This window comes from Phocoena phocoena, chromosome 4 (genome assembly GCF_963924675.1).
Source record: "Phocoena phocoena chromosome 4, mPhoPho1.1, whole genome shotgun sequence".
Taxonomy (NCBI): Eukaryota; Metazoa; Chordata; class Mammalia; order Artiodactyla; family Phocoenidae; genus Phocoena; species Phocoena phocoena.
Genome location: NC_089222.1, coordinates 142,753,932 through 142,778,547, shown reverse-complemented (window position 1 = coordinate 142,778,547; position 24,616 = coordinate 142,753,932). Strand labels below are relative to the sequence as shown.

Below are 24,616 nucleotides of genomic sequence, written 5' to 3'. Positions count from 1 at the left end.
CCGGGAGAGAATGGGTTCAGTTACTGGCTGTAAAATTCGCTTACGTGCCCAGGGGAAGGTAAGGTCTGTAGAAGCTGAGTCTGAGGCTTCTATGTGCTGGCTAAGATCAACCTCTCCTTTTCCGTGACTAACATAAAAATACAGATGACATCATTAGAATGCTCCCCCATCCTGCCCCCATTATTCATCTCATTTGGCCAAAAATAAATCTTCCTTCACTGCACAGTCTACACCGATGAGTGTTTTTTTAGGCGTAGAAATTCGCAATTACACTTCCCGACCTCTGACCCAGATATCTTTCCAAGAGCAGGTTGCATTTAGGCTGGGAATTTTTTTTTTTTCCTCCCAAAGGTGGAAAAACATCTTCTCAAGTGGTCTGTTCTACAAGTGAAAAGAAGCCCTACTCGGGGAAAGAACGGGAACTCCTGCTGTCTTTGGAATGCACTTTAGATTTGCTGTCGGGGTAACTGGAAAAAAAAAAAAAATGTTACTCTCAAAGTGGAAACTTCGGTGTAAAAAAGCGAGAGGTGGATCTCCAGGAAATTACGCTGAGTGCAAAATGCCAATTCCAAAATCTCCCACGCTATGCGATTCCTGTGTGCAAACATAATGTATTTTGAAATAACACGATTTTAGAAATAGAAGAAAGATTAGTGGCGGACGGGGCTTGGGAGTTCTGTTATCAAAGGGCCACGGGAGGGGTTCTCACGTGATGTAATGTCCCATAAACTGACTGTAGTGACAGATACACGAACCTACACAGGTGATCGCATTGTATAGAACTTCTTACTCACTGACAACGACAAACAACATTGGGGAAATCTGAATAAGACCGGTGGATTGTATCAAAGTATCTACTTTTTTTGCAAAGTTTTGCAAAGTTATAGCACTGGGGAAACATTTGGCGGAGTGAATTATTTTTTACAACTGCATGTGACTCTACAATCATCTAAACACACACACGCGCACACGCAGGTCAACGGCCGCCCGCGGCGCCCGGGCGCCTTCTCACGCAGAGCACAAGGGGAGACAGCGCGGGGTCCTCACCGGTCTTTGGGTTGTTTTGCTGCGACCTGGCCCGGGGGGCGGGGCGCGTTGCGGACGTGACGTCAGTGGGCGGGGCGCGCACCTGGGCACCTGGGCTGCCGCGGCGGCGCGGAGCTGCGGCTAGACGCGCGCCATGGAGGGCGAGAGCCGGAGCCCGTGGGCCCTGGGGCTGCTGCGCACGTTCGACGCGGACGAGTTCGCGGGCTGGGAGAAGGTCGGCTCGGGCGGCTTCGGGCAGGTGTACAAGGTGCGCCACGTCCACTGGAAGACGTGGCTCGCCATCAAGTGCTCGCCGAGCCTGCACGTCGACGACAGGTCAGCGGCCCGGGCGGGGGCGGCGGCGCTGGGGCGGGCGGCGGGGCCCGGCCTCACAGCGGCGCGCGGCGGCGGGCCGGGGCCGGGGTGCTTGGATTCCGGGCGTTCCCGTTCTCTCCACCTGAGTCGCCTCGGGAGCAGCCTCGGAAGGAGAACCAAACGCCGGGCGAGGCCGTGAGCCCCCGGCGGGGTCTGCGCCTTTTGCTCGGCCGGAGGGACGTTGGGGGTGGTTTGGCGAGCTCCGGGTCTAACTGCTCACGCCGGTGCCCCGGGCTGCGGCTCTTACGGTGAGCCTCGGGAAGCCGCGTTTGCCTAAGACGGTGTTCAGCGCCCGGCATTGTTACCTGGCTTCCGGTGAGCCCCGGATTTTCAGGGTCGCGGGCTCACCTTGCGCCTTGGACCCGCGCCCCTCGGAGGCTCGTCCGGCCCGCCCAGGACCCACCTGGGCGCTGCGGTTTGCGTCCGGCTTAGAAAAAGTGCCGTGTGGGGGATCTGGGCTTTGTGAGTTAGTTAGACTCCGTTCGACTTACTTAGTAATTTACTTTGGAGCACAAATTGGTGTAAGACGGTAATTATTTCGGTCGGAAGCCCTGGCTTGTCTTGGCCAGGCTTCCTCGGCGCCCGGGCACTTGAGCGTCGGCGTTACCCTGCCTGGGCCTGGCCGTGGGCTCCGGCAGGCGGCCCGGGGTGCCAGGTTCCAACATTCAGCGCTCACTGGCCGTACCCTCTCGTTTTAGCTGACTTAATTTCGAGGCCGAGCCTCTGCGGAGCGGCCTTGCACTTATGGTTGGACCATAGTGCCCTCCTGAACCCCAGTTTCCCCATCCCCAAACTGGGAGGCCACCTGCCTGTCCCTCAGTAACAGAGGTGCTCAAGTTAAAGAAGACGGTTGGAAAGGACCGGAGCCGCCCCAGTTACATTCGGTCTTTGGATTGTGATCTGTGTATATAATTTTAGGGGTGGGGTGGGAGGAGGGTCTTGAGAAGTAGCTCTTTTTGGGTGAGGGGTGTTCACTATTTACGGTTGCGTTTTAATAATTTATAAGCTTCGGTTGAGCGCATTTAAATTACCTATCCTTTGGTGACGTTTGCGTTCTACATGGAAGGTGTGTGGTGTTTTGTGTTCTGTGTGGAGAGCCCCCTGTACAGTCAGCCACGAACAGACACAGACTCAGAAAAGCAACTCCTTTGCTGTCTCAGGGACCTGGTTTCTAATCCTCGGCTTCTTGAATGCTGGGGCCTCCAAACTCCAGCTTTTCACCCCCGGAATGGTGGTGTGCGTGTCCCTGGACTAAGGTGCACAGAGGATTGCAGCGTGTGCCCCCTCAGGTCCCGGAGGGGAGGAAGCCCCCGCGCACTTAGTGGCTTTGTGTTTTCCTCCTGGCCTGAGAGGTTATACAGCAGAACTACTGGTGGCTTTTTGCTCTAAGCCTCGAGCGCAGTGTCTCTTGGAAACTTCAGTAGAGTGGTGGCGAGTGTCACGCAAATATCACTAACGCGAAGGGAGCTGCTTGTGAAGCTGTGCCTCCCTAGGATCCCAGGAACTTCTCAGGCCGGGAGGGGCGCCGTGGCTATTTTGATGAAATCCAGACCTCTTTGAATGCCGGTCCCTAGTTAGAGCCTGAAAGGCACGACTCTTGCCGGTGTGTGGGTATTTTTACGCTCTCGGGGACGTTTATTTGCCTGCTGGAGTCGTCTGGCCGAGTTTTCTTCATCAGCCGCAGGTTTTAGCACCAACGTCTTGTATCGAAGAGCCTAGTAAACAAGCACGTCCCCAGGCTGACGCAGCGGCCTGCACCCTCAGGATCTGTTATTTCCAGCGCCCAGGCCCTTGTTTCTTGGGTGGCCCAGTTGGAGGTGGGGTCACGTGAGGCGGGCCACTTAGGATCTTGCATTGCCTGGTTGCAAAGCTTTTTGTCCTTTACCTGGAAGGCTTTCCTGCCCTGCCCCAAATAGGCAGGTGGTGGCATGTACGGGACAGCTGGGTAGAGGTCAGCATTGCCCAACAGGAAGAGATTCACCTCTTGCACTTTGCCAGGCTGGGTGGGGCAGGCTGGCGTTCTGCATTAGCGGCAGGAGCTGGGCTCTCTGATTGAGACGGTGGTCACACCCCTGCTCCTTGTAAAGAAGAGTCTTCTAGGTTCATTACTGACTCTCTCTGGCTTGAGATTCCCATTAGGCGCTTGTGTCAGGCCCGCTGTGGTGCCGGAGCAGCTGCTTGCCTTGCGGCATTGCCTCTAGGCCTGGAAATGGCTGCTGCGCTCCCCATCCTCCCAGGTTTTGGCAGGTGGCCTCGGTGCTCTTTTGATGAGCTGCCTCCCACCTTGACCCTTCTATTTGCAAGATGCTCCCTGGAGTGGGGAATAAGATTTTACTGGGGTTCCTTGGTGCAGCCCTCAGCCCCATACCCCTCCCGGCTAAGCCTTGTCTCACCTGTTTGAAGGGTGGCGTCTCTCACCCCTGCCACGAGGGCCTGACCTTTTCTTTCCCGGGGCCTCCTGCACTGGTTACATAGGGACCCACTGCCGGTACAGGTGTGGGTCCTTTTCATCGCCTGCTTCTCCCTCCGGGCAGGCCCCAATCTTCATGCCACCCCTTGACCCCAGCAGGGCCTGATCCCCAGCATGCACCCCGGGCCACGTGAGCAGGTACTTCTGGGTGGGGAAGCTCAGGGGCTGCCCAGTCCCAGACATCCCCTTGAAGTTCCCAGAGAGCAGAGAGACACCTGCCAAGGGGCTTCCAAGGGGCACCCCCGGGGAGTTCCCAAGTGACACCCCGTTGATCTGCACTCGCTCTCCTTACGGGCACATCTGGGAGCTTTGGGGGGACGTGTAGCCACCCTGGCTGACCCTCATTAGGGGATCACGAGGGTTTGGCCGGAGTCTAGCTGGGATGGGGGGGGCATTCCCATTTAGGTGAGAACTAAGCCTTGGAGGCCCGTTCCTCCGGCCCCCAGCCCCTGGCTCAGAGGAAGCCCAGGATAACTGAGCTTGGCCGCGGCTAGTCAGGGCGAGCCCGAGCAAAGCCCGGGTTTGTAAGCACAGAGCTGACAATTGGACAAGCCCGGTTCTTGTCAGTTTTAAAAATAGCAGTGTGGGAACCCCTCGCAGGCTCCCTGGGGACATAAATGGATTGGTGCGCAGTGAGAAGGCCTGGCTGGGAGGCATCAGTAACAAATGATTAAACCATTTTTCCTGCTGCCTTTTCCCACAAGTGGTTCCCAGGTTTCTCCCTCTGAGGAGCACTTTGTTAAAGGGCACCCTTCCCTATAGCCCGACCCTTTTCCCTCTTCCCGTAGTTTCCTGCTACTCCTCTTTCAGCAGGCCTGTCCCAGGGCCCGTTTTCTCCCCCCTTCCAAGGTACATGCCTCCGGAAAGCTTCCCTCGCCCGCTGGATGTCTTTGGAATTTGTGGCCGAGCCTGGAGGAGAACCCCACTGCTTCTCCAGAAAGTGTCCTTTAGAAATAATCAGTCTGGTGAGATTCCTCATATCTCTCCCTACCCCGTTGCCCTCCCTGGGGTGGGGGAGATATGCTTTGGCCAGCCTCAATTGGGAAGAAACATTGAATGGATGTAAGTGCTGTGGATAAAGTGTCTTTAACAAATTTGACCCCGACTTGGTCCTGTTAATGCCTAGATTTTCCATCTCCGACCAAGAGGGGCGGGGCAGGGGTGCTGTCCCCATTCCTGCTGGGAAACGGAATTAGCACCCCTTCCGCAAATGGGAGAAAGGAGGTGTGATGGGAGCGACTACAGAGGAGGAATACGCCGCCAACCCCACTGAATTATGCCTAATTGTAGACACGCTCTTAGCACGTCACCATTCTTAGGTTGTATGAATGAAAACTGATGTCCGTGGACTCGGGTGGCCTGGAAAGTCGCTTGTCACCGGGTGGCATGGGATTTGATGCTGTGAGGAGGCTGGGCTCCTGAAGCCCCCCGGCCCCCCTCCCGCACCTGGGCTCTGGGACTGGCTTGAGAATCGCTCAGGTGCTAAAGTGATAATAGTCATCACAGTAAATCCATCTCCAGTTCCCTTGTGCTGTTGCGGGCATAAACCGGGAACACCGCTTCGAGGAAAATATATTAAAAAAAAATAATTGACACAGTGGTGGTTTCATTCTGGGTGAGAAGCACCGTCCCGTCCCCTCCAGCAGTGCCCGGAGAGGGCCCAGCCCAGGCTTCTGGAATCGCTGATGCTGCCAGCTGCGGAGCTGGGGGGAGTGGGTACTGGAGGGTATCCTAGGGGCAGCTGAAGAAAGGCCTAGAGGATGGGGTGGCTTGGATTTCGGCTTAGTGGTTACTAGAACGTAAACGGGATGAACATTTTTTTGTGCCGACCCTTCTGAACGCTACCAAAGAGGGTGGTTAGGGGGCCCGGCCAACCCACTCCCCAGGCCTGAGTGAGGGGCTCCCTGGGGTGGGGGTGGGGTCCCCTGGAACCCCCTGCTGGGTGATCCCGGGACCTCCTTCCTCGCCCCAGGGATGCAGCCATGGCGGGGTCCTCGGCTCTTAGGCATTTCTGATTGAGCTGTCACGGAGAAGGTGATTTGTCCTGGAAACGAGGCCTTATCTTCCAGGATAGCTGGCCGTCCTCCACGAGCTGTCCTGGGATGCGTGGTCCGCGGGACCGAGCTGCCTGGTGTTGCTTCTGGAAAGGGTGCGGGCTGTCTGAGAACATTCCGGCTGTGGCCAGCTTTCTGGAGCAGACAGCTGCAGGGGCTCACTCCCCCCCCTTTGTTAAACGAAGGTAAATGGGCTCTCAGTGCGGTGGGGAGGGCCTGGGGCGGGGGAGAGAGCCGCAAACCTGCTGACCTGGGTGCACTGGGGCGGGGCTCTCCCGCCAGCTGCTCTCCTGAGTCTAGTGAGCTCAGCTGTCAGAAGTCACCTGGCTCTGACATACGCAGCCATTTGGGCGAATGGAGCCTCACTTAACGACACCTTCAGCTTCAGCGTCATCGACATCCTCCTCGGCTGTCGGTCTGGCTGCCTCTCAGAACGTCTGCTGAAAGCGGAAAAAAGCCATCCTTGTGAGTGGCCGGCCTGTAACTCCGGAACCTGTAGTGTCTGGAAGCCTGCGGGCCTGGAGGGATCCTCCCGTGGTCTCCCGGCGGAAGCGGGTCTCTGTCCATCCTGCGGCCGGACCCGTGCCAGGGCCACGTGGGCGCAGTGTGCTGGACTCACGCTGGTGGGGAGCGGTGGCACAGCGGCCACTTTAACAGAGAATAAAGGCAGTGGGACCAGACAGGTCGCAAAACTGCTTCTTAAAATAGGAAACAGAGCGGCAGCGGTACTGATCCCCGCCGCGACAGCTCGGGAGAGAGTGTCAGGAGTGTAGTTGAACTGGTTAGTGTAGGCGACGTGAGGTCTTCCCCGGGGAGGAGAAAGGAGACGGGCCTGAGGGTGCCGTTTTCTCTCCTTAAATGACTAGCCTTATTTGAAATGTTGCTTGATGCAGCCCTTTCTTCTTTCAGATGTCCCTCGGGACTGGGCACAGCGCTGGGGTCTGCCTGCATGTCACCCTGGAACCCAGCAAGCACTGGGGCTGCAGCCGGCGCTGGCCGGCCTGGGCCAGGCACCTGAACCCACTCTTCAGCCCGGCCCGGGGACCCCCACAGGGGCTCTTGTGGACATCGTGTTTTCCATTCATTGGATCTTTGACCAGAGTGCTAAGAGAGCACACATCATGCTGAGCTCGGTTTTGTCCTATAGTCATGTCATGGTTCACTCCTGATACCTGTCGCACTCTTTCCTGACACCAGGGGGAATCTTTTGCTCCTGGAGCCTGTTCAGAGCCAAAGTCTTGATCCCCTTGCCCCCTGCCTGCCCCACTCCTGCTGATTCCATAAATGGGGAGCCACCCAGTGATTCCCAGTAGACGTCTAGGGTCATCCTTGCTACCTCCCTCTTCTCCACGTCCAGTCGGTCACCAGGCCTTAATGATTCTCCCTCGAAAATGGGCCCTGCACCCACCAGCTTCCTCTCTCTGCACTTCTGGTAGCCAGGGCCCCGGTGACCACCCTGAGTGCCTCGTGGCCGCTCTGCCCCTGCTGCTTCCAGCCTGGGGCTCTGGTGTAGGAATGGGACTGAGACCTTACGAGCCCTCGCTGCTGCCCTCTGCCCACCTGAGTCAGGGACCCCCTTTATTAAACATCCCCAGGTCCCTGTACTTCCCCCTCAGAGAACTTGGATTTGCAACTACACTTCTTTTAGGCATGATTTTCCACCTTCTCCCCTAGAAGGTAAATACCCTGAAGGCGCAAGGAAGGGGTCTCTTTTGTCCTCAGTTCTAACATGTAGAGGGGTGCTCAGTAAATACTTGTTAATGAATGAATTTTAATCGGACGCAGATTAAAATTAAAGTAATTGCTGGGAGTACTTAGGTGGGTAATTCCAGACTGTAGTGGTTTATTTAAAAAATTTTTTTTTGGCCGCACGGCATGGGCATGAGGGATCCTAGCTCCTCAAGCAGGAATCGAACCGGCACCCCCTGCAGTGGAAGTGCGGAGTCTTAACCACTGGACCGCCGGGGAAATCCCTTTAGTGGTTTATTTTAAATTTGGCTGAAAATGCGTGAGCTCTGTTCCAGTGGTTGTCAGGCTTAACTCTTGGCCTTTGGGGCTGGGTAAGTCTTTGCCTGGGGGGCTGTCCTGTGTGCTGCAAGGTGCAGGGTGGCGCTCCTGGCCTCTACCCGCTGGATGCCAGCGGCGGTGCCCGATGTCCCCCGGAGGCAAAGTCCCCCCAGGGGAGAACCACTGGTCTGCACCCAGGGATCCTCTCCCTGAGACAACCAGCCTTGGCCAGCGCTTACCTGGGGGAGGGCGGAGGGGCGGGAACTCCCCTCCCATATGCAGGGGCTGGCCGCGCGGGCAGGGGTGCTGTGGTCCTGTCCAGCTGAGCCCACCGCAGGCAGAGCTGGGTGCTGCAGACCTTGGTAAACAGTGCGGCGTGGTTCCTCCTTGCAGGTGGCCTCCTCCCTGGGAAGTGTTTTCATACCTGTAAAGGAGGCCTGGGAGTGAGCTGCGGTCTCACAGAGGAGGTCAGATCAGTAGGAAGCAGCCTCATTTCCGTGGTAGTTTCTGACTCTCCGGCAGGCTGGGAAGCAGGTGCAGGCGCAGTGGGGCGGGCAGGTGCACCCAAGCTCCGGAAGAGCCCCCGTGGTGGGAGCGGAGCCGTCCTGGGTCATGGGCTGGGGGGGCTTGTGTGGGAATCTGCATTCTCTGGCAGGGGGTTGGGGGTCGCTGAGGCTGCCCCGGCTGCTTCCTGCCTCAGTTCCCAGCTCCCATAGGCTATGTGGTTCTAGACTCTTCCTTCAGGAGCTTCCTAGAAAGCAGGTTCCTGGCACCCACCTAGAGCCTGTTCTCCGGGAGCGGAGCCCGGGAGCCTGCGTTTCAGCCATCTCCCCGGGTGCTTTCTACGGTGGCCACGTTTGAGAACAGGCCAGACCTTGTCCTTGTGGGATTTGGCCTCTTCTCCCGAATGCACTCTGAGACTTTGACCCATCACGCTGACACCGACCAAGGCCCTGGATACTAGTCTGTAAAGGCTGCACCAGGAAGTGACCTTAGACCGGGGGTTGGCAGACTTTCCGTGAAGGGCAGAGTAGACCTTTGAGGCTCTGCAGGCCACGGGGTCTGCGTGGCAGCTGTGCATCCCTGCCGCGAGTGCGGAGACAGCCTCCGCCCCGCTGGACGTGCGTGGATGAGACTGCCATGCGGTCAGTTTCCTTACAGAACGGGCTGGCTGTGGACAGCAGCTTGGTAGTCGCCCAAAAGGTTCAACACTGAAGCAGTACGTGACCAGGCAACTCTCCGCCTCGGCGCGTATCCAAAGGAGTTGGAAGCAGGGACTTGAACACCGGTGTGTATAAATGTACAGCATCAGTCACAGTAACCAGAAGGTGAAAACGACCCAAGGGTCTTGTCCATCAGCAGAGGAGCGGATAAACACAATGCGTACGTTCATACAATGGAATAATGTTCAGCCATAAGAGGAGGGACGTCTTGGTTTGTGCTATAGCGTGGATGGACCTGGACAACATATGACGAGTGAAATAAGCCAGTTACTAAAGGACGGGTGTTACATGATTCCATGTCTGTGAGATCCCTAGAGCAGGCAGATTCATAGACGGCAAGTGGAAGAGAGGCGGGGAGCGGGGCCTGGAAGGAGGGCTTCCTGTGGAGTGGGCACAGACTTTTTGTCGGGATGAAGACGACGTTTTGGGTGGAGTGCGTGGTCTTGGTCGCACAGCGTCGTGAACGGATGTGATGCCCGTGAATCGCACACGTGTGGATGGTTACGGCGACAGATAGGGTGTTACGTACATTTTACTGCAGTTTAAATAATGGTTTTAAAAAGAAGGGGGCTCTTGGGCAGCGGTCTGCAGACCCTGCTTTAGACCAGGCTCCGTTCGTTGCAGTGTGGGGTTAGGGTTTAGGAATGATGGGGCCAGCCAGAGTGATGGGCTTCGCAAAGAAGGGGGCTGGGCTCTTGGGATGGATAATTCGTTAAAGCTTTTGGTCAAGCCTAAACGTCCCTTCCGTCATCCCAAGAGAAGGGATTGTCAGTGTCGGCCTCGTCTTCTGAAGCTCGGAGCCTGCATTGGCTCAGTGCTGCCTGAGGGTTTTCAGATAATGATCGCAGTCTCTCTCCTCCCTGCTTACAACAACCCCACGACGCGTAGATGCGTTTGAATACCCATGGACTGAAGACATGGGAAGGCCTAGAATTTAATATGTGACATTAAAGTGAGCTCTGTGTGTGTGTGTATGTGTGCGCACACATAGTGCACTTGTACACATATGTACGTGCCTTTTAGTAATTTTCTCAGCCGTGTGGAGCTGCTCATCTCCTGGCCACAGTGCCTGTGGCCAGGTGACCACTGCGCACACATTCCTCACGTCTTTGAACTTTTCCAGGGAGCGCATGGAACTTTTGGAGGAAGCCAAGAAGATGGAGATGGCCAAGTTCCGTTACATCCTGCCCGTGTACGGCATCTGCCAGGAGCCCGTGGGCCTGGTCATGGAGTACATGGAGACAGGCTCCCTGGAGAAGCTGCTGGCCTCCGAGCCGCTGCCCTGGGACCTGCGCTTCCGCATCATCCACGAGACGGCCGTGGGCATGAACTTCCTGCATTGCATGGCCCCGCCTCTGCTCCACCTGGACCTCAAGCCCGCCAACATCCTGCTGGACGCCCACTACCACGTCAAGGTAAGGACGTGAGGGGACCAGGTGGCCGGAGTGATGGATGCCCTGGGTGGGGAGCCGCGGGGCTAGAACCTCAGGGCCAGCGAGAGGGCCGAAGAGGAGGTGGTTCCCTAGCGGGAAAGAACTCAAAGCAGAGGCCTCTCTCAGCATCAGGATCCCCAGTCTTGCCATGTGCGGCTGGTATAAACGCCACAGATGTGTAACCGGAAAATGGACTCTTATGAACAAGAGTCACTCCCCCAAGTCCTGGATCAGGACTCTAGGTTCTGGGCACCCCGGAAAAAGAGGCTGTGGATTTGTGGATTCCGGTCTTACTGGTCATCTTACACAAGCAGATTGGAAAGCGGACCTCGGCTCGGCCGTCTCCGTGTGGGGCTGGGTCAGCCTGTTTCCCCTTGGTGGTTCCCAGGCTCAGGGTGATGGGAGTCTCGGGGTGCTCGGAACTGGGGGCTGTGGTGTGCTGTGGAGAGGGGCCCTGGAGGGACTCATTCTGTTCTCTTCCTTCAGGGCCTGTGAGTTCTGATTTTTTTTTTTTTTGCGGTACGTGGGCCTCTCACTGTTGTGGCCTCTCCCGTTGCGGAGCACAGGCTCCAGACGCGCAGGCTCAGCGGCCATGGCTCACGGGCCCAGCCGCTCCGCGGCATGTGGGATCTTCCCGGACCGGGGCACGAACCCGTGTCCCCTGCATCGGCAGGCGGACTCTCCACCACTGCGCCACCAGGGAAGCCTGATCTTTTTTTTTTGATAAGTTTATAAAGCAGAAAAGCACGAGGGATAATATAACTAAAAACGGGTGCCGTCCCCTTGGAATTGGCCCTTGTTAGCGTGGTAGGTTTGTGTTTCCTTGAAGATGTCTCTCCCTTGGAGGGCCATCGTGTCACACCGTGGGGGGCACTAGCCGTGGCTTTCCCACTCAGTGACATGGGTTCTAGGCTCGCCCACCTGCTGAGGTCACCCTGTCCCTCAGGAGGGCGGGTCAGGAAGGGCCACACGCCGTGGCTGGGGTCCCCTCCGGCTCCTCGGCGCCATGGAAGGAGGGCTGGGCCTGGGGGTACGCACACAGCCACCCCCCTGCGCCCCGACTCTGCAGCAGGCACAACACTCTGGCTGAGCCAGCCTGTGGCCGGTGGGGGAATCAGTTTCCACGTCGTACACTTAACGACAAGGTGTCCTTAAGGCGGTGTCCTTCGAGAATAAGATTTTATCAGAAGCTGGAAGTACCCTCCCGCTAAAGTGAAGCGGGGAATCGAGGGACCAAACAACAAGTGGGTGGTTCCCAGCCTTCCTGAGTTCTGGCATCCCTGCAGTCCTGTTTCCTTCTGGTTGGGGTGCTGGCTTCACCTATGGACTCTGTCCCCGACGAGCATCGCAGAGTTGTGACGACCAGCGTGGGGTCCGTGGGCACCAAGTCAGAGTGAAACCTTTGATCTCAGACTTGAATGAGCACAGGCAAGGGGAGGTGAGGATGGGTCCCCACTGTGCGCAAAGGCCCTGTCTCTGGGAGCTGCCCCGTCTGCCAGGGGAGGTTTCGAGTGGACGGTGGCTCCTGCTAAGCCGAAGCTCAGAGGGGTTAAATCGAGGGCCAGTGTTGTCCAGCTGTGTGTGGTTGAGCAGGGGTTAGAACCGGGTTCTGCGGCCCTGGAGCCCTTGGTCTCCCACCCGCCCCACTGCCGTACATGAGATGCTCACGGACATCATGGGTGGCACGCAGTGGCGCACGAGGGCGGAGGGGGTAGCGGGCGGTAGGTGTCCAGACAGCCCCTGGGCGTGCAGCGGGAGAGGAGTCACTGGAACTCCAGCTCGGGTGAGGGTGTCACTGGATGGGACTGGTCTTCGGAGAGGACCAGTCAGGAGTGGGGGCACCTGCAGAAGGGCCTTTCGGAGGAGGAAGCAACCCAAGAAGAGTCACGGCAAGTTCTGGGTTTTTAGGGGCAGTAGAAGCAGGAGGCATAGTTGGATACGGGGTGTGGGGAGGCCTTCCACTCGTCTTTAAGGATGCTGAGATGCCACTGTAATAGAATGTGCCTTCTTAGGAGACCCCACTGATTGCACCCCATCCCTTTGAGCGGTCTTTTCAGAGTCACGGAGTGCAGTTGGCACAGCTGGGCCTGTATCTCAGCTCACTCCCTTCCCGCCGCGCGGGCCGCTCTCCTAGCAGCCATGTGGGATGTTTGGGGCAGGAGGCCCGCCCTTTGAGGACCACGGTGACGTCCTCCTCGGCAGCACAGCCCTCGCACGCTCTGTCCCTGGCAGGTGGGGTGGTGGCCCTGTTGCTGGGGGACTCCTCGCCTGGCCTGTGGGCGTGCTCGGCGAGGGCTGGTGCTCTGGGTGCTGGGAGTGGCCAGCACATAGTCTCCTCCTGTCCTGTCCATGCTGGGATGCTGACCTGCGTCCAGGGATGGTCCCCGGTGCTGCATACGCAGTAGGACCTAACGCCCGCCCAGTAGGGCACTGAGTGCCGCTCGTTGGCACCCGGCGCTGATGTCCTTGTGGTCGTTTCTGCGTTGGCTCCCGGGGCTCCTTGCTTTGAGCGCTTTCTTCCTCCTCCGCTTGTCAACCCCGGGCTTGGCAGGCCTGGGGCTTCGTGGCAGTTTTAGGAAGTGGGTGAACATTCCTTAGAGGACCAAGGGGCTTGTTAATAAGGACCTGGGGTGGCTGGGAGCAGTCTCCACTGACAGGAAGGGAGGGGACACTGCAGCTCCGAGGAGGTGGCCAGGCCACCAGCCCCTCTTTCCCAAAGGTCGGGAATGCACTTCTGTGACTCCGTTTTTTTTTTAAATAAATAAATAAATGGATTGATTGATTGATTGATGGCCGCATTGGGTCTTCGTCGCTGCTGCACGCGGGCTTTCTCTAGTTGTGGCGAGCGGGGGCTACTCTTCGTTGCGGTGTGTGGGCTTCTCACTGCGGTGGCTTCTCTTGATGCAGAGCACGGGCTCTAGGCACGTGGGCATCAGTAGTTGCGGCTCGCGGGCTCTAGAGTGCAGGCTCAGTGGCTGTGGTGCAAGGGCTTAGCTGTTCCGCGGCATGTGGGATCTTCCCGGACCAGGGCTCGAACCCGTGTCCCCTGCGTTGCCAGGCAGATTCCTAACCACTGCGCCACCAGGGAAGCCCTGTGACTCCTTACCCAGGTGGGCAGTCACCCTGCACAGCCCCAAACAAGCAGAAAATATATTCACAGGATGCGTTTTTTTCATCCTCAGGAACAACTCAGCGGGAGCCTCATCTGAGGTTCTAAGTCGGCCGCTCGATTTCTGGGCAGTTTTTAGTTGATGGTTATTTTTAGCAATGCAACTTTAATCTGGAATCTTGAAATAAGATCCTAAGTTGTCACTCCATCCCCTTCCCTTGGTCCCTGGAGGCTACATTTTTTGTCCATACGTAGGATGACTGGAACTGAAAATTTCACAGCAACCACCTGTTTTTGGAAAGTGTATTCAAGACACTTTAATATTAAATTAATATGTGAGGTTAATATTAAGTATGCCAAATATCGCTACTAAAATATTAATTTTAGTGACAGTAGTAAACGCATTTCAAGTTGATAATGGAATAACTCGATTTAAAATCTCAAGCTATACTTGGGGCCCACTTTGCCCAGACCAGGCTGTATTCAGAGGGCTGGATACCCAGGGTCCTGTTCTCTGTGGTCCAGAATGGCCTTTCACTCCAAGGTGGCACGGCCCTGACCCGGCCCTTTGTTAGTCTCTGTTAGTCTCATCCAGCTGGGCCCGGCAGGGGAAGGGCCATGTCTTGGGGGCGCCTGTGAGCACTGACTCTGGGCAGTACCGAGGCGGACGCTAAGTGCGGGTTCGTTTGTGAATTATAGGGCGCTTGCTGTTCTCAGGGATTGCCACACTGTCCTGCTGTCTGGGAAGCCGGGGACAGACGAGGCAGGCCCTCCCTGGGCAGGACAGGTGAGACAGAGCAGGTGGAGAAATCCTGTGGGCCGGAGGGTCGTTGGCCATCAGAGAATTCTCATTTCTGAGCTTGCCTTTTGATGCCGGAGGTTTTACGTAGAATTGAGGCTTATTTTCTTTTCGTCAAGTGTGTATCTTGAAGCAGCTGGCTGTACCTGAAAACAGCAGAAATAAGAAGAAAAGGCTGCCAACGTGGGGGTTGGGCACCAGGTGCCAGGATCCCTGCGTCCCCGTCTGTCCTCAGTCCTGAATCTGACACGTCCACACTGCTGGGAGTTTGGTACTGAAACTTTCCCGCTCGTCCACCTGCTACCTTGCGCTGCTCTGTCCCCGGTCCCGAGCTGCAGGGTTGGGGTGATGGGTTTGTTCTGGGGAACTGGCACTTCCCTTTCCCGAGTGGAAAGTTTCTTGGAGGTCAGAGAATGGACCGCTGCTGGGGACCCCGAAATGGCCAGGCCGGCCTCACTCGTGTGAATCCACGCCCCCCCCCCCCCCCCCCCCACCGGGCAGAGCCTGACTGCAGAAGTGGGGGCCGGGTCCAGTGTCACAGGCTTTCTTCCCATCCCCCCCGCCCCCCCCCCCCCCCCCCCCGCAGATGTGGTCAGAGACCCCTTGAAGGAGCGAGTCCCCAGTCCTAAACTCGCCCTGCTCAGCGGTGATGACGCCAGGCCCCTGGCTCACCTTGTGGGCAGGTGAGCCCAGAACTAAAGGCCTGACTCAGCCGCATTTCCCATCACTCCAGAGGTGTGTTTGAGGGGAACCCGGAGTTAATTAGAAGGCTTAGAAAAACCCACGCGCCTCGGAGGAGAATTTACGAAGGGGCCGTTTTCCACGTGGATCCTGAGTCCCTTAATGCCAGAGAGTGTGGCCTAATCCCACACAGCGTTTCACCGCCTCTGAGGGCTCTGATTCACACCCCGGGTTGCAGCGGGGAGGGCGGGCGCCCCGCAGTGACTTCCCCCTTGTGGGTTCCCCTGAGCCTTCAGGACGCCTTGGCCTAAGGAGACGCGGAGGTGGAGGTGTATGGGGCCCAAGCTGCTGGGTCCAGGTGCCCCTTGGGCCGGTGGGCCCTGCGGCGGAGGGGATGTATGTCACACCTGTCGTTCGGGTATTGTGTTTGGAGCCAGCAGGTGTCTGTTCCTAGAACGTTCCAGGTGGAGGACAGAGGCCCCGCCGAGGTTGGCAGGTTGTGTTTTGCTCGCTTTAAAGGGCTTCTGAAGGCACATTTCCCTTTGAAGAAGCAGCTGCTGCTTGCCCGCCGGCCCAGCTGTGTGATTGCATAACTGCTTTGCCCCTGAGGGTGCCCCCTCCCTTGCCTTCCTTCTGCCAGTGAATTCCTTCCTTCAAGTGTAATCTTTTCCCCTGTCCATCAAGCTCCTAATGGTTTCAGGCATGGTTCTTCCCAGGCTGGCTGGGCCTTCCCGCCTGCGCCGGGGAGCGCAGGTGATGTGAGAGCCGTGGTGCCGATTCCGCACCGGCTCAGCCGGGGGTGGGTGGGGGGGTACCGCCCCTGCCCCCGACGTTGCCAGGGTCCTGGGGGAGGGCATGCTGATAAAACGTCCCGAAGCAGCAACCCCGGCTGCCTCACTCAGCAAGCTGCCAGCCAAGCCTGACGAGCTCCTTCCCGCCGCTGCGTTGCAGATTTCCGACTTCGGGCTAGCCAAGTGCAACGGGCTGTCCCCCTCGCAGGACCTCAGCATGGACGGCCTTTTCGGCACCATCGCCTACCTTCCTCCTGAGCGTATCCGGGAGAAGAGCCGGCTCTTCGACACCAAGCACGACGTGTACAGGTGTGTGTCAGGCGCGCAGCCCCAGGCTGCCAGGGGCTCCGCACCTGGATTCCTCGTGCGCTGCAGGGGGGCTTGGCCAGGGGCTCCTCCGTGCCGCCAGATAAGAGGTTCAGTCCAAAGGAAAGGGCTTTTAGGTGGAGGGTGCCGCCAGATAAGAGGTTCAGTCCAAAGGAAAGGGCTTTTAGGTGGAGGGTGCCGCCAGATAAGAGGTTCAGTCCAAAGGAAAGGGCTTTTAGGTGGAGGGTACGGGCTACCCCAGGACTGGCTTATAAGAGGGAGTGCTCTGCTGTGAGCGCTGCTGGCCCAGGATGGAGAACGTTAGTGGTTGGTGTCAGTTAGAGCCGGTTATGCAACCGGACGGGCAGCTCCCACACCGTGAAAGCTTTGGTGTTTGTGGGATGTAGGGAACATGGGCTCTATAGCTTGTCTGCTGAGAGAACCTGCTACTTCAAGTGGTCTCTGTGTCTGTCTGTGTGTGGATTCAGGCTCCAGAATCCAGTCCCCTGTGGCCCGGAACTCACACTTCCTAACGTCACTTACGCGTGACAGGAGCACAGACGCCCTAGAGGCTGTTCACAAACTGGCACCGGGGATTTCTGTGCTAGAGAGCAGTCGTGAATCAGTTGGCGCCTTCCTTTCCCATATGGTAAAGGTCTTAATCACTCAGACTTCTCGGAGAAGGAAAACAGGCGGGCGGGTGCCAGCAGGCACGTAAACCCCTCATTGTGGTTCTTGTCTCACACGCGGTGACTGTCACCCTGAGCCCCGCCTTTGGGTCACGGCCACCGCCTGGAGTCCTGGCCGACTGGTTTGACCGTAGCCGCCCGTGCGCGTGCTTTGCTGGGCTTTGAGCAGGACGTCTGTCGGGGAGTGGTGCACGGGGCGCTGGGCACCCGCCTGTAGGGTTTGGGGAGAATAAGATTCTCTTTATTTCGGAGTTGAGAGTTTCAACTTTTGAACTTGTAGATTTCAATTACTTTTCAATGGGGACTTCTTGCCTTTGGTAAACAGCTGCCCTTAACCCAGTGCAGGCTGGTAGCTCAGTGTTTGGACTTCTGATTCTGTTTTTATTTTTTCAATTTTACCAGATTGAGCTCTTTCGGGGTATATCCAGAGTAATCATATATATAATTAATATATAAATGATATAAAGGTAACACACACACACACACATATATATATATTACACACAAGTATATATAATTTCTAACAACCAAAAAGGGCTCTGGGAGGTTCAGCCGGTGCCCCCTCATCTTTTCCACGCCCTCACATGACGTCAGTGGGCTCGAGACGCCCAGAGCTGTAGTCGGTATTTTGAGGCCCAGTGTTTGCAGGAAGATGGTGTGAAAGAAGCAGACTCCGCCGTTCTCCCCTCGAGCTGACGGTCCAGGGACAGGGTGGCGGTCCCTTCGGGAACCCCTCCTGCTGTTGGGACTGACAGTTCAGTTGATGGAGTTTTGTCTGTTGTCTGACATTTGAGCTTTCCACATGCCTTGTTCCACAGTAAGAGTATTTGCCCATTTAAAAAACTGCATGAGAGATACCTTGGTGTCCCCTCTCTGTCTCGGAGTCTCTCGAAGGCTCTGGGGTGGACTTCCTCAAGCTCGTTGCTGCGTTTGGGGCCTCTGGCTTTACTTGAGGCTCCGGCACGCAGACACTGACGTGCCTCTTCCCTTCCAGCTTTGCCATCGTGATCTGGGGCGTGCTCACGCAGAAGAAGCCGTTTGCAGGTGAGTGGACATGTCTAGGGGTGATGCAGCTGCCTCTCCCCGAGCAGTGGAGGGCGTGCTCTGTGGTCCTTTCTCTGTGTCAGAAGTGCCTGCGGATCACAGTCGGGGCCGCTCTGGGCCGTGGTGCTGGCGGGCCGTCTGGCGGGGAGCAGGGCTGCCTTGTCCTGCCCAGCAGGTCCGCACAGAGACCCGCGGCCCACCTCATCGCAGGCTTTCATATATGCCGACAAGGCGCTCTGCCGTGTAGCTCATGTACGGGGAAAGGCACGGACGGATCTGACGGGGTCTGTTCAGTGACTCTTGTTAGGTACTAGCTCATTCTTTTGTGTGTGTGATATAATACACGTAACATAAAATTTATCATTTTAACCATTTAAACTGTACGTTGTGGCATTAAGTGCATTCACAGTGCTGTACAGTCGTCACCACCGTCTGGTTCTAGAACATTCCATCACCCCCAAAGGAAACCCCAGGCTGCTTAGACAGTCACTCCCTTCCCGGCACCCCAGCCCCTGTTGACCACTAATCTACTTTCTGTCTCTGTAGGTTTGTCCGTTGTAGTGATTTCCAGATACATATTTTTTTAATTTTCTAATTTTTGATCGTAAAACACACATTGACTTGTGCACCTGCCCTTTGCAGATGAGAAGAACATCCTGCACATCATGGTGAAGGTGGTGAAGGGCCACCGCCCCGAGCTGCCGCCTGTCTGCAGACCCAGGCCTCGCGCCTGCGAGAGTCTCCTGCACCTCATGCAGAGATGCTGGCACGGGGACCCCCGGGAGCGGCCCAGCTTCCAAGGTGAGTGCCCCCAGAGGGTGCCCGGAGGATTGCTGCTTGAGGGTCGTGCCGCTGTCCCAGGTGACGGAGTCGACGGCCGGGACGGGGGAGGCTGTCCAGAGACAGGAGCGCCAGGGCGAGCCCGGCACCCGCAGGCTGTGCCCGCCTGTGGCCCCTGCCTGTGACTGGGGCGAGGAGGCTGGAGCCACGTGGTCAGCTCCAGCTGTGCACCCCCGGCTGTGGCCCGCTGCCCTCAGCAGCCTCCTCTTGGCGTTGCAGGTTCAGATGCAGCAATGCATCTTTTAGGGACGATGCGACCGCTGGCCTGCGGCTTTCTTTGCATTTCTCATGGCGCCTTGTCCCTGGGGAACGGCTGTGTCCTTCCGTTAGGAGAGTGATCCTGACGCACTTGAAATTGATCCCGACGTTTAAAACGTATGGGGAAACCCGCGCGAATGCGGTGGGAGCCTCTCGTCGGGAGCTGGCAGCCGGGCCGTCGGGGTACGCGCTCCGGCGGGTCTGGCTTCTTGGGGAAACGGGGCCTCAGTGGCTCCTGCTTGGAGTCTGGCCAGACCCTGCCTGTGGTTGCCGGTGGGGACCCCTGCGGGGTTGCCGAGAGCTTGGCCGGGGGCCGGCAGCCTGGGAGGCCGCAATGCTGACCGGTCAAGAGGCCGGACCCTGCCGGTGCTGCCTCTTCTGTCCCGGCCCGAGGTCACACGTTTAAGTAGAGCATTTGTGTGAGTCAGTGTCGAGGCGATATACCCTTTTGTGTTTTGTCCCCCAAAGAAATCACTTCTGAAACCGAGGACCTGTGTGAAAAACCTGATGATGAGGTGAAAGAGACGACTCCAGACGCAGATGTGAGAAACCCACCTGAGGCCGAGGCCGAGGTAATGGGGACCCTCCCGGGGGCCTGGTTTCCCCTAACTTGGCTTCGGGGGTTGAGTCTCTCTTTTCTGCAAATGCCCTGCCAACCTGGACCGCTCGCCCCCTGTTCTGAGGCTTGGGCCGTCCCCCTGCCCCTGCCCCTGGCTGCTCGGCCTCCAGCTTGCTGCCTTGGTGAGCTGGCCTCGGAAGCCTGCAGGCCAGATTGGGGAGGGGGTCTGGGCTCTGGGGGTCTGGGGGTCTTTTTGCACCTCGAGGCTGGGGATCTGTCCACTTTCTAACTGCCTATAAACGTTTTGTTTTATGAGTGCCACACAGGTTAGGTAAGAGGTGATAAATTCTAACTATGCTAACTAAATAACTACCTTTCAGGTAATAAGACTTGTAAAGTGGAGCCTGCCAAACTAACTGTATTGGGTGATATCTGGTGTTATCATCCCAGGCTGTGCTGTAAGGCCGGGAGATAAGCGAGCATTTATGGTGTGTCTGCTGTCTGAGCAGGAAGGGGCGTGTGCATGAGGTCACAGGGGCAGGGAAGGTGACCCGGTCCCCACCACCCCCATAAGGGGAAGGAAGGCCCAGCGCGTGGGTGTGACTCGGTGCACCAGGCCACCGGTTCCCGAGGAGAGGGAAGATTTGGGGACAGGTGGGCGGGAACCGGGAAGAATCACGAGTCACCTGCAGATTCTAACCCCTCGGCACAACCTGCGTTTCTCGCGGCCGGGCAGGAGGGGGCCCTCGGAAGGGCCCGTTAGGATGGGCTGGGGTGGAGTGCTGTGCTGTCCCTGTAGCTCGGCCCCTGCCCCCCGCCCTTGTACACATGCGGCCCCCCAGCTAGACTCGCACAGCTCCGGGGAGGGTGGCAGGTTGTTAGGACCCCAGCCCATCTCCTTCCTCCGTTTCGTATCAGCGCTGACCTGTCCTGGGTGGACACGGCCAGCACACAGGCTTCACCTCCTGCAGCTTATTCACATCTCGTCCGGATAACTCAGGGCCACGTCACTGCGCAGATGGGGCCCAGCATGGTGACGGGCATTCCGTCCCCGTCGTCGTCTTTTCTTACCATGTCCTCCCGCCGGGTGGACCCAGCGCAGGGTCTCTGGGCCCCCTAGAGCCACGGTAACGGGAGTTAAATTCCCTGCATGGCTCACGGGGGACCCACGTGTTCCCCACCTCCTCCGCCCGCCCCGTCAGGTCACGGACGGAGCCTCATCCCCTCCGTGTGCTGTCTCTGCAGGCGCCCGTGGCCGCCCCGCTCAAGCGAGCCTCTGCCCCGACCTTTGACAACGACTACAGCCTCTCCGAGCTGCTGTCCCAGCTAGACTCGGGCATCTCCCAGACCCTCGAGGGCCCGGAGGAGCTCGGCCGCAGCTCCTCCGCATGCAAACTTCCGTCGGCGAGCAGCGGCAAGAGGCTGTCAGGGGTGTCCTCGGTGGATTCTGCCTTCTCCTCCAGAGGGTCGCTGTCCTTGTCCTTCGAGCGGGAGTCTTCAGCGGGCGGTGAGTGGAGGGCCCATCCCTGGGAAAGAATGCGCTTAACTGGGGGCCCGGGGGGCCGGACAGAGAGTGAGCAGCTGAACGGGATCAGGCGTCCGGTTTCCTGACCTCACGGTAGCTCTCCTGTGTTTTCTGCAGCCCTTCACTGATTGGGTTTGGGCGTCAGTGCAAATGCAGAGATGCACGTGGGCCGAGCAGGTGTCACTTAGATGTAAGAGGGCTGAGTCACACCCCTGGCCGTGCGGGCGGGTCTCACCCGTGCCAGCCCGGCACGCGGGGGCTGACCTCCGGTTTGCAGGTTGAAGAACTCGAGTTGCATCAGGGAGCCCAGTGGATGTATGGAACCCCTCTCCCTGGAGACCCCTCTCTCTTGTAATGTCAGCCCTGTACCCCCTTTCCCAGACGGTGAGGGGAAAACACCCCCATTCCTTCTTACTCGTGGGCTCCCATTTACCATAGCCGTGCAATTTGATGGGCAAACTGTCCTTCGAGGTTGTGACTCCCTGGTCCTGTTCGTATACCTTGGGTTTTCTGTCTAGAAGGTGCTTTCCCCTGCCCCTGCCCTGTCCCAGGTGCTGGCCCTCGGGTGGGAGCCTGGTGCTAACTGCAGCCCCCTCGTTGCTGCCTGTGGGGACGGCGTACGAGGTTTCCTTTCCGTGAGGAAAACATGCCTGCTCACGCTTAGGGCTACAGTGCAGGGGTGGCCAGAGGGGCGCGGGAAGGGTACAGACCCCAGGAGGAAGGGGAACTTGTTTTTCCTGGGGAATCGGGGAGCTCCTCCTGGAATGAGGACTTTTCCTAGATGCCGTGGACCTCCTGGAATTTTTAGAGTGGAATATTTGGGGTGAAAGGGGGCACTTAGGGTTGAGGAAACTCCTTACAGAGGTGCAGAGGTGGGGAAGGCCTGGCTGGCCTGGAGGTTAGCAGCCAGCGATGAGGCTGTAAAGAAAGAAGCACCCGTCTCCCACGGAGAAGGACGTAGAAGTTTCTCTCGGGGCCTGCTGCCCTCAAGTGACATCTTCATGCTTGGAGAGGACCAATCACTGGCCCATCTCAGAAGCCAGCGTTAAAACACTGAGTCCCCACTGGGCTGGTTCCCTTTTCTTAATACACCCCATGCCCCCTCCTCCTACGCAGGGCCCCTTGAAAATGTTTCACGTGAGGGCGTCTCGTTTCATTTAAATCGGAACCCGACAATGTAATAGGATTTTTATGTTAAGTTTAACCTTTACATCGTGAATAACAGTCCTTCTAAAGTGGGAGGCTCAGTCCTTTAAGGAGTATTCTAGAAAGCGTCCTTCATGGTATTGCTGAGACAAGAGGCATCATTTGGAGGTTGGGCTGGGAGCAGGTGCTGGGCCCTGGAGGGGTGGCCTGGGCTAGGAGCTGCCAGCTCTCCGGTGGGTTGGGGGCCGCTGTCATTTCTGAGTACCAGCTGGGGCCTGCGTTGTACGTCCCTTATCTGATCACGACCTTACCGGACGGGTAGAATGATCTTTACTTTGTACATCGACAGAAGAGCACTTTGGAGACGTTCGTTGCCCTGCCCGAGGTCTCCCCACTCGATCTTAAATTAAACCAGCATGGACAGCACAGCACTTAAGCGATTTCAGATAAAAAGCGGCCTGGAGGCCACGGGGCGTTGGGGGCCGTGTAGAAAACACTGGCCGGGCCCGGGGAGGCAGCCCCACGTGACCCCTGCACCCGCTCTCCCCGCAGATCTCGGTGCCACCGACGTCCAGAAGAAGAAGCTCGTGGATGCCATCGTGAACGGGGACACCAGCAGGTTGATGAAGATCCTGCAGCCCCAGGACGTCGACCTGGTCCTGGACGGTGGTGCCAGCCTGCTGCACCTGGCCGTGCAGGCCGGGCAGGAAGACTGCGTCAAGTGGCTGCTTCTTAACAACGCCAACCCCAATCTCACCAACAGGAAGGGCTCCACCCCCCTCCACGTGGCCGTGGAGAAGCGGGTGCGGGGCGTCGTGGAGCTCCTGCTGGCCCGGAAGGTCAGCGTCGATGCCGCGGACGAGGACCAGTGGACGGCCCTGCACTTCGCGGCCCAGAACGGGGACGAGGGCAGCACACGGCTGCTGCTGGAGAAGAACGCCTCCGTGTGCGCGGCGGACTGCGAGGGCCGGACGCCCATGCACGTGGCCTGCCAGCACGGCCGGGAGGGCGTCGTGCGCACCCTGCTGCGCTGCGGCGTGGGCGCGGGCCTGCCGGGCAGGGACGCCTGGGTGCCGCTGCACTACGCCGCCTGGCAGGGCCACCTGCCCATCGTCAAGCTGCTGGCCAAGCAGCCGGGGGTGAGCGTGGACGCCCAGACGCTGGACGGGAGGACGCCCCTGCACCTGGCCGCCCAGCGCGGGCACTACCGCGTGGCCCGCGTCCTCATCGACCTGCACTCCGACGTCAACGTCTGCGGCCTGCTGGCGCAGACGCCCCTGCACGTGGCCGCGGAGACAGGGCACACGAGCACGGCCAGGTTGCTCCTGCACCGGGGCGCCCGCAGGGAGGCCGTGACGGCCGAGGGCTGCACCGCGCTTCACCTGGCCGCCCGCGGTGGGCACCTGGCGACCGTCAGGCTGCTGGTGGAGGAGCGGGCCGACGTGCTGGCCCGGGGGCCCCGCCGCCAGACGGCGCTGCACCTGGCCGCCGCCGGCGGGCACTCGGAGGTGGTGGCCGAGCTAGTCAGCGCCGACGTGCGTGACCTGTCTGACGAGCAGGGGCTCAGCGCACTGCACCTGGCCGCCCGGGGCCGGCACGCCAAGACGGTGGAGACGCTGCTCAGACACGGGGCCCACGTCAACCTGCAGAGCCTCAAGTTCCAGGGCGGCCCCGGCCCCTCCGCCGCGCTCCTCCGGCGAAGCAAGACCTAGCCTGCCGCCCCCGGAGACGGGGCCCCCGCGGGGTTCCCGTCCCCGCGCCGTGCTCCGCTCGCCCCGTCCGCGGCCTGCGGGATGCCTTCGAGGGGCGGGTGGCCGCTGACTCGGGATTCGCGCCGGCGTCTGCTTGGGCGTCGCCTGCGCCCCCTCCCGACGAGGTTGATCAGAGCGTGCGTGACCGCTGCCCACGGGTGCGCCCGGTGTCGGAGGGACAGTGGGTCGGAGGCGTCCTGCCGTCGGCCCCTCGGTGACAGGGCCGTGAGCCCCCCCACCCCGTCGTGAGCGGAGCCACCTGCGGCTGGGAAGGCTGGTGTGCAGGAAGAGCTGCGTCTTTTCTCTCCATTTGCAGCGGCAGGCAAAGAAGCCTGTTCCAGAAGGCTTTCGTGGAATTCTTGTTCTCCGGAAGAATATCTTTCATAGATGAACGGTGTCAGCTGTCGCTTTCGATCCGTTAAAAACCTTCATCTCATTGGATAGTCCGCCTTCTGCGCAACGAGTGTGAACTGCTGGTTGGTTTTTAAAGCAAAAACAGTCATCTCACCAGCCCTTTCATACCCAGATTT

At 58.4% G+C, this 24,616-nt stretch overlaps 1 protein-coding gene across 1 annotated transcript; it reads left to right on the top strand.

Moving 5' to 3' along the window:
- Positions 1-1,180: 1,180 nt before the first annotated feature.
- Positions 1,181-24,047, top strand: RIPK4 (receptor interacting serine/threonine kinase 4). The gene is made up of 8 exons (XM_065876576.1): positions 1,181-1,362; positions 10,279-10,570; positions 16,129-16,277; positions 17,958-18,007; positions 18,650-18,808; positions 19,574-19,677; positions 20,910-21,171; positions 22,888-24,047. The coding sequence occupies exons 1-8, from the start codon at positions 1,181-1,183 to the stop codon at positions 24,045-24,047; spliced, it is 2,358 nt and encodes a 785-aa protein (XP_065732648.1).
- The last annotated feature ends 569 nt before the right edge of the window (positions 24,048-24,616 follow it).

What these genes read in the sequence shown, in the direction of transcription:
- RIPK4 (XM_065876576.1), top strand. Translation starts at nt 1,181, where the DNA reads ATGGAGGGCGAGAGCCGGAGCCCGTGGGCCCTGGGGCTGCTGCGCACG. An exon ending in ACGCCCACTACCACGTCAAG is followed by an intron (nt 10,571 to 16,128) that starts GTAAGGACGTGA and finishes GCTGCGTTGCAG; the next exon opens with ATTTCCGACTTCGGGCTAGC. An exon ending in CACCTGAGGCCGAGGCCGAG is followed by an intron (nt 19,678 to 20,909) that starts GTAATGGGGACC and finishes CTGTCTCTGCAG; the next exon opens with GCGCCCGTGGCCGCCCCGCT.